This window comes from Hemibagrus wyckioides, linkage group LG11 (assembly GCF_019097595.1).
Source record: "Hemibagrus wyckioides isolate EC202008001 linkage group LG11, SWU_Hwy_1.0, whole genome shotgun sequence".
In the NCBI taxonomy this organism is placed as follows: domain Eukaryota; kingdom Metazoa; phylum Chordata; class Actinopteri; order Siluriformes; family Bagridae; genus Hemibagrus; species Hemibagrus wyckioides.
Genome location: NC_080720.1, coordinates 3,662,222 through 3,671,846, shown reverse-complemented (window position 1 = coordinate 3,671,846; position 9,625 = coordinate 3,662,222). Strand labels below are relative to the sequence as shown.

Sequence of the window (9,625 nt, the reverse complement as noted above, 5' to 3'; positions counted from 1 at the left end):
AGAGAATAACACACTACTTAAATCATATCAGCGGTCCTTTTCAACTAAATTAATATTTTCTTCATAAATTTGGGTGACAGACTTAAAAAAGATAAATATTAATCGGGTTATAGATAAAATATTTAGTATTTCTATTAGACCAGTGTTGACTTCAGGCACTAATAAATTAAAATAATTTTATTCCAGTAAGCCTAGCATTTTAAACCTTTCAGAAACACTATGCATATTCAAGTTCAAGTTCAAGTTAAAGAAGCTTTATTGTCATTTCAACCACATATAGCTGACGCAGTACATAGTGAAATGAAATACCCTTTCTCCAGGACCTGGTGATACAGAAACATACAACATAGAGTTCAAGCTAGGACAGAAGTTTGTCTTAGCCACATAAAGTGCAGAGTGTGGAGCTGGGTGCAAACAGAGCATAGACAAGACAGCGCAAAGAAAAATAAATAAATAAATAAATACAAGAAAGACAACACAAAAACACAGGACACTTAGCGCCGAAAAAGAAAGAAAAGAACATGTGTAATGGAATGTAAGTGAAATAAAACAAGATAAAATGAAATTATGTAAAAAATATTGTGCAAAAAATACAACAGCAGCAGGTGAGGTAGTGCAAATAGAAATAAACATAAATATAACTATAGCAGCAGATGACAGGTTGAGGTAGTGCAATAAGTAATGAACAATATAAATTATGTGTGTGTCCACACAGGCGAGAGAGGGAGAGAGAGAGAGAGAGAGAGAGAGAGAGAGAGTGTGTGTGTATGTGTGTGGTATACAGTTCAGTCCAGAGTGTAATATTTATACAGAAAAAAATATAAAAATATAAATGAAAATAAATGATATAATCTATATATACAAATATATATGTATTAGAAAGCATGGTTAAAATGTCAGATTCAATGATCTATAATAACAGAGGCGTAAATCTGTGATGAACACAAATAAAGAACTGGTGTTAAGTTGGCACTAGATGGCGCCAGTGAGTAGCGGTGATGTTTCAAAGCTGATCACTGATGTTCACTAAAGCTTTACTGACAATTATTAATAACTAGAGTAAATATATTCAATTTACACAATTTAGAAATTTAACAATTTCAACTTGGTTTAATTTAGAGTTTGAAGATCAATTTAAGACAGTCATGAATGAATAAAACTACTACTCCTACTACTACTACACATAATAATGAAACACTATAATGAAACACTGGTTCAGAGCAGAAACTCGTGTACAAATCACTGAAGGTTGGTTTATTACCTCTGGAAGCTCACACACATGCACACACATATACAAATACCCAGCCCTGCACATTTTCCTATTCAAATCCTGTCCTCTGTGTATAGGTACGAGACATGCACTGACATGAGACCTGCACTGAGCATCCAAATACATTTAAACACTTTTTGTGGTGACTGTAAAATGTCGGTCAGATTTTAATTACTGGAATATTTGTGCTTTTTAACATTTAACAAACAACATGAACTAATATCCATGCTAAGGGCACGCGCGCATTACAGACCTCGTGATGATTGTAATTTCTCGTGACTTCACAGGTCTTTGAATAAAGCACCTTTTCATTGACACAGATCATATTCTCCTTTCTACCTGTAGTGTCCTGTCATCAAAGGCATTTAGTTCTGAGCGACTTGATTGGCTGGGCGGAATTAATGACGTCACACGTAGCTAACAACTCCTGCCAAGCGGATCGCAGGGATGTGAGCGCGCGCTGCCAGCTCTGGAGCCAGAAACGAGCACTTCGGGCAGGAATAAACACCTTTGTGTTATTATTTTCATTTTTTTAAAAACTGATCCTTGCAGCTTCGGTAGGGTTTTTTGTTTTTATTTGTTTTTTTCCCCATGATGGCTGTCCTGGATGAGCTGCTCTTCTTCCATCCAGGGAACTGATAGGAAGACTTTGCGTGCTGCATCCCGTCCGCTAGAGCTGCCTCGCCTCTGGAATTTAAAATGCCTGCAGAAAACAGCGACCAGGAGAGCATGCTGAGCTACCAGGTATGCAAACACCCTGCCTTTATCTCTATTTCACTGAGTTCCTCATCCTTTGGGAATGGGACACTTACTAAACAGATGTTATTTAAATCCTGAGGGGGAAGTGTGTGTGTGTGTGTTCAGATGGTTATATTCATCCCACATACAAGTGTTGGCTTTAAAAAAAACATTTGCATCCACAGATGTATCCTACTCCTAAAATGAATGAAATAAAAAAAAAAACAAGCATCACATCTGCACATCCGGGCACCTTCTTTAGCGCGAGCGGACCGGATCAATACGCCGAGCGCCCGTCCTCTCCCCTCCTCTCCGCATTTTATTCCAGAGCTGATGAGAGATTTCATGTCTCATTAATAAACACAAGATGTGTGTGTGTGTGTGTGTGTCGATTGTGTGCTTTTCATTAGGGTGTTAATGGTACGGATAATTAACACACACACACGCACGCAATGCTGTTGTTTTTATGAGCGCACGTGTGTGCGGCAGGATGCGCGCGCACCCTCCACTCATCTCTCCTGCATTAACATGAATTTGTTAGAGAGCGCGTGAATGACAAGGGCATGTGTATGAGTAATTTTTTTCCCTTTTTTGCGCGTTTCTTAGCAACAGAGACATGATGTTGAAGATTATGTGAATGCATTTAAAGAATAAATAAAGAATGGAGCTCACTGCTAGGATTTGGAAATGATTGAACAGGTATGCGCGTTGAACCTCGGCGCAGATGTGAGGGTCAGTTCCCCTCAGATGACCTTGAAGCGATGATGGACATTTTTGGACGCTGCTCTAGATGTGTTCGTGTGCGTTAACAAGGCGTCCCGGAAACGCAGGAATCCGATATACTACATATACCCGGTTTATATATATTTCAGGTCACAGCTACAGCATTATATATGTAAATAAACAGCCCTGAATGTCCTCATTCAGTTCATTTATCCTGGTCAGGGTCACAGGAGCCTTATCCTGGATACACAGAGGGTGAGATCCTGGATGAGACCATCCCAGGGTCACTCAGGTGCAGTTTAGTCTGGCTAATCCACCTCATGGCATGTTTTTAGGAAGAAACTGAAGGACGACACGAGGAGAACGTATGAAGGAACTCCACGCAGACAGGCACCTGAACTCTGAGGGATGTGAGGGAATGTCCAAAATGTGGCTTTCATTATTTATAGCTGCTAAAAAAAATAAACAAGAACCAGTTTCATGGCTTGAGCATTAAATTTAACAATAAATATGATATATGAAAGCCATTCTGGTGTATAAGAGGAATAAACACAGAGAGATGAGCTGTTATGGGAAAAGAATCCACTATAAAGCAGTAACAGTAACTCCATCATCCTTCATCACACCACCGTGGAATTGATTTTTTAACAGCAATGACAGAGTGCTTTATTCCTTACGCTGAGTTTTATTGCTAATACGTTTGACTAAAACACTTCACGAAAGCGTTCTTCAGAAAGTAATGTTCATTGACTGAGTTCAGAAGCTAACAAAGACTTTCAAATTTGTTACACACACACACACACACACACACACACAGAGAGAGAGAGTGAGAGAGAGTGAACAGATTACTGTAATGCAGCAGAGATCATCTTTCACATGTTAAACACACACTTTAACATGATAAGCAGACAGACAGACAGATAAATAGATAGACAGACAGATAGATAGATAGATAGACAGATAGATAGATAGATAGATAGATAGATAGATAGACAGACAGACAGACAGACAGATAAATAGATAGACAGACAGACAGATAGATAGATAGATAGATAGATAGATAGATAGATAGATAGATAGATAGATAGATAGATAGATAGATAGATAGACAGATAGATAGACAGACAGAGAGACAGACAGATTTTTCTTACGCTGAGTTTTATAGCTAATACATTTGACTAAAACACTTCAGAAAGTAATGTTCATTGACTGAGTTCAGAAGCTGACAAAGCTTTCGAATTTGTTACACACACACACGTGCGCACACACACACACACACACACACAGAGAGAGAGAGAGAGAGAGAGAGAGAGAGGGACAGAGAGTGAACAGATTACTGTGTGTGTGTTTAAAGAGACAGTGTCCTGTTCATCTCTCACACATTAAACACACACTTTGTTCAGTCTCGCAGCGCTCTGACGTTCTGACGTGACACAGACGCTCTGACGTCCAGCCGTCTCTCCACCACACCGACGCTCTGTTCACACCTGAGCTTTATTAGGTCCAGTTTTATAAAAGAGCTGTTTAGCAACGGTCACCTAATGACAGCAGTGTTTCTGAAGGCTTAATGAGTTATTGTGTGTGTTGTCATGGAGACGATGCGGCGTGGATGGGCCGCTGAGGGCGGTCAGTAAGCTGAGATTCGACTGTTCACCATTACTCACTAATGGATATGAGAGTGTAACATGATCCTGCATTTCAGAGAGCACTTCAACTTTACAAGAAGAGTCAGCATGACAGAGGGGTTTTAGGAAAGAGACAGATAGAGAAACAGACAGACAGATAGATCGATAGATAGATAGATAGATAGATAGATAGATAGATAGATAGATAGATAGATAGATAGATAGATAGATAGATAGATAGATAGATTTCTGCTTTTTATTTGGGAAATAAAATAACCACATTGCATTGTGGGATTCAGTGCAGCACAGTGACTCGGACTGCATATTTCAATATCCCAGACACGCCGGAGAACTAGATAATAAGTATAAAAACAACAACGACAAAAATGCAGACCACCTGCAGGCTGTGTTTCCTGGACCCCTGGGGTTCCTGAGCCACTGCTTTGAGAACCGCTGCTGTAAAGAACGCTTCAGAATCTGTGTTTCTGTCCTGAGACTGTAGGATCGTGTAAAAAAGTGACAGAAATCAGTTATACATCTGTCCCTGTACATTGGGTAACTGTCAAGCATAACACAGAGAGAGAGAGACTCAGATAGAGAGAGAGACTCAGATAGAGAAAGAGAGAGACGAGAGAGGGAGAGAGAGAAAGAGAGAGAGACACAGAGAGAGAGAGAGAGGGACTCAGAGAGAGAGAGAGAGGGACTCAGAGAGAGACACAGAGAGAGGGACTCAGAGAGAGAGAGAGAGAGGGACTCAGAGAGAGACACAGAGAGAGAGAGAGAGGGAGAGAGAGAGAGATTAGAGGGATGATATATGGCACTGAATGGTGAATGAGTCACTGGTCCAGGAGCAGGAGGAACACAGCAGCACTCTCACTGTGACTTACGCTGTAATGGAAACATTTCTCATGTCTCATAGCTGCAGGTCTTTTCCATCTCCCCTGAAATAACAGGGATGTTTTGAATCTAGTCTGTGTGAAATCATCTTCTTCATCTCCTCACTGCTAGACTTCCAGATATCGCTTTTTATTTGGAACATTCCAGAAGAATACGAGAGCTCAGAATTAGCACTGTGTTTGAGATGTGATTTCTTAATGAGTTGAGAGTTGTTAAGCATCTCGCTCCAGATGTGATGGTTTAACGGAACTGACCACTACGGCTGATGGACTGGACGCAAAGGGTGAGTCAAGATGGATGCAAATGCCTCAATCATGTTAGGCAAAGACAAAGCCCAAAGGTCAAGCCATGAAAAATAGATAAATAGACAGATTTATTAACATTCCAGATTTTTCCCCCTTTCCTGTTATAATAAGCTCCAAACTTCTCTTCTCTTCTCTTTTCTCTTCTCTGAAGCTTCACACTAGATGTTGGATGGTATTTGTAGGGATTTGGGATCTTTCACACATTCTACAGGAGCATTAGTGAGATCAGACTCTGATGTTGGGATGTTGATGAGACTCCAGTTCCAGTTCATCCTGAAGGTGTTCAGTGGGGTTGAGTCAGAGTCAGGGCTCTGTGCAGGACACTCCAGTTCTTCCAACCTTTACCTCCACACCATGTCTTCATGGAGCTGTGTGCTTTGTGCACAGTAACATTGCCACGCGTTATAAAGAAGCACATAAGGCTGGGATGAGATGTGATGGTCAAGTGATGCGACGGTCAGGTGACCACAAAGCCGTTGGCTAAATACATCTATTTAAAACTTCTCAGAGTTTGCTTTCTACTTGTGCATGTAATTAAAACAGCAGTATTTTTAACATCATGAACAATGCCACATTAAACATCACACACACTCGCAGATGTTTCCTACTCCTGCGGAAAGCTAGCTAGCGAAAACCCGCCGTTATTTACTTCCATTCACTTTCATGCAAGCCAGAGCTTTGTAGCGAGTAGCGGGTCTGCATCAGCAGGAAATTTGCACTAAACTGATTGCACTTTCAGAACAGTAAAAGGAAATGATACTGGTTTTGTGTGTGTGTGTGAGGGACTGGTTTCTTCAGGCGGACTGCAGAATCTGAAAGTGACAGGCAGTGACGTGAGTCAGGATCTGTAATACAACTGTCAGAGCAATGTGTTCCAGAGAGAGAGCAGGGCCCTCGGCTCTACACTGATTTGAGAGGACAACACACACACACACATACACACACACACACAAAACACCCTGTCTTTCTATAAATTCCGGACCAGCTGTGATTTATTGGTCTCATTATTCTGTGAGAAAATGTACTCGAAAACTGAATTTTGTATTTTTCCCTTTTTTTTGGCCACAATCTGTTTCTAAAGTCAAGGATGGGAAAAGTACTTAAGAGAAAGTACACCTAGTGTGTCAATATCTTATTCGATGGTAAGTGGAAATATCCAGCTATGAAAAGTCCCCCAAGGTGAAAAGGTTATCTAGTTTCCCTTTAACGTCCTCACATAATTAAAAAGCCAATGTTTTACCTGATAAAATGAAGTTAATGTGTGTTAAAAGTTCTACTTAACTACAGTCTATTACTGACAATCACATGGCCTACAGGTTATATCTGGATGAACATCACAGCAGATTCATAGCAGAGCCAATCAAGGAGCAGTTACTATAAACCATATACCAATCTGCAACACTGGGCCCTTGAGCAAGGCCCTTAACCCTCAAGTGAGATACACAAAATGAGATAAAATGTAAGTCACTCTGGATAAGGGCATCTGCCATGTGTTAATGTAAGTATAAGACTCCTTTGTGGTAGCTCTAGTGGTTAAGGTGTTGGACTTCTGATAGGAATTTTGTGAGATCAAATCCCTGGTCCACCAAGCTGCCACAGCTGGGCCCCTGAGCAAGGCCCTTAACCTGCAGTTGTATAAAATAAGACAAAATGAACGTTGTTCTGGGTAAGGGCATGTACACTGACCAGGCATAACATTATGATCACCCTTCCTAATATTGTGTTGGTCCCCCTTTTGCTGCCAAAACAGCCCTGACCCGTCCTGCACTGTGTATTCTGACCCCTTTCTATCAGAACCAGCATTAACTTCTTCAGCAATTTGAGCAACAGTAGCTCATCTGTTGGATCGGATCACACGGGCCAGCCTTCACTCCCCACCTGCATCAATGAGCCTTGACCGCCCATGACCCTGTCGCCGGTTCACCACTGTTCCTTCCTTGGACCACTTTTGATAGATACTGACCACTGCAGACCGGGAACACCCCACAAGAGCTGCAGTTTTGTAGATTCTCGGATCCACTCACTAACAGGTGCCATGATGAGGAGATCATCAGTGTTATTCACAGTGTTATGTTTACATATATATGTATATATATATATATATATATATATATATATATATATATATATATATATATATATATATATATATCAGTGCACTGGTTTCTATCATAGCTGGCTTCACCGTGGTTTGAAACACGGGATAAAATCAAGACGTGTGCTGTGCTTGATGTGAGTCGCACTCACATCTAAAAAGATGCAAGAGTGTGTTGCGTCTTAGGGAAGTGGTCAATCAGTGATTAAGGTCTACTGATAGGAAGGTTGTAGAAATCTGTCTGTCTGTCTGTCTATCTATCTATCTATCTATCTATCTATCTATCTATTCTATTCTAATCTATTCAGAATCAAAAAAGTTTTATTGCCAGCTACAGCAAAGGGTCAGCAAGGAGCATTTTACAGTACTAGGAATTTGTCTTGGTGTCAGGTGCAAACATATACACAGGTAAATAATTTAAATAAATACTGTATAAGGTGACTTGTATGAAAATTAGTGCAATAGAAAAATGTAAAAAGTGAAAGTGACTGTAACATATATACAGATGTGAGGTATGTACACAATGTAGAATGAGATAAGTATTGTGTATAAAAGTGTGAGTTTGAATGAACAGTAGTGCAATTTAGAATGTGGAAGTGAGTGTCCGGGTTGGGGGGGGTCATCTGGGGGTAAGTGAGGCACTGTTCAGCAGGCTGACTGCAGTGGGGAAGAAACTGTTCTTGTGGCGTGAGGTCCTGGTCCTGATGGACCGGAGCCTCTTGCCAGAGGGGAGGAACTGAAAAAGTTTGTTTCCAGGATGAGAGGGGTCGGCTGCGATCTTGGCTGTACATCTCTGAGTCCTGGAGAGGTACAGCTCCTGGAGAGATGGAAGACTGCAGCCGATCACCTTCTCAGCAGAGTGGATGACACGCTGAAGCTTGGCCTTTTCCCTGGCTGTAGCTGCAGCAAACCATGTGATGGAGGATGTGAGGATATATTCGATGATGGCAGTCTAGAAGTTCACCAGCATCTTCTCAGGGAAGAGAAACATCTTCAGCTGCCGCAGGAAATACATCCTCTGCTGAGCCTTCTTAGTGAGCGAGCTGATGTTCTTCTCCCACTTGAGCTCCTGGTTGATGGTGGTGCCCAGAAAGTGGAAGGACTTGACAGATGTCACCGGAGAGTCATAAAGGATGACAGGGGGGAGGGGGGCTGGGTCCTTCCTAAAATCCACTATCATCTCCACTGTCTTGAGAGAGTTGAGCTCCAGGTTGTTCATGCTGCACCATGACACCAGATGATCCATCTCACTCCTGTAGGCAGACTCATCCCCATCAGAGATGAGGCCGATGAGGGTGGTGTCATCAGCAAACTTCAGGAGTTTGACAGACTGGTGACCAGATGTGCAGCTGCTGGTATACAGGGAGAATAGCAGAGGAGAAAGGACACAGCCTTGAGGGGATCCAGTGCTGACGTTCCGGCAGTCAGAGACATGCTTACCCAGCCTCACAAACTGCTGTCTCTCTGTCAGGAAGTCCATGATCCAACTGCACATAGAGTCAGGCACATTCAGCTGTCTCTAGCTTGTCTCTAAGTAGAGCTGGGACAATTGTGTTAAACGCAGAGCTGAAGTCCACAAACAGTATCCTAGCGTAAGGTCCTGGGGAGTCTACTTGTTGGAAGATGAAATGGAGGGCCATGTTCACAGCATCGTCTACAGATCTGTTGGCTCTGTAGGCGAACTGTAGTGGATCCAGGAAAGGGTCTGTAATGTCCTTGAAGTAGGACAGCACGAGGCACAAAAGACTTCATGACCACAGAAGTCAGGGCGACGGGACTGTAATCATTAAGTCCTGTGATCCTTGTCTTTTTGGGGACTGGGATGATGGCTGAGGTCTTGAAGCATGCTGGCACATGGCAGGTCTCCAGTGAGGTATTAAAGATGTCAGTGAACACTGAGGACAGCTGATTGGCACAGTGCTTCAAGGTGGAGGGGGAGACGGAGTCTGGGCCTGTAGCCTTGCAGGTGTTC

The 9,625-nt window shown here is 42.0% G+C and overlaps 1 protein-coding gene across 2 annotated transcripts in view; it reads left to right on the top strand.

Annotated features, from left to right (window-relative positions):
* The first annotated feature begins 1,691 nt into the window (after positions 1-1,691).
* The window catches only part of slc4a8 (solute carrier family 4 member 8), a 40,030-nt gene continuing 32,096 nt past the window's right edge, over positions 1,692-9,625 (top strand). For both annotated transcript variants that reach the window (XM_058402494.1, XM_058402493.1), the window contains exon 1: positions 1,692-2,014. In XM_058402494.1, the coding sequence (XP_058258477.1) occupies positions 1,970-2,014 (45 nt within the window). In that variant the 5' untranslated portion in view covers positions 1,692-1,969. The remainder of the gene's footprint in view (positions 2,015-9,625) is intronic.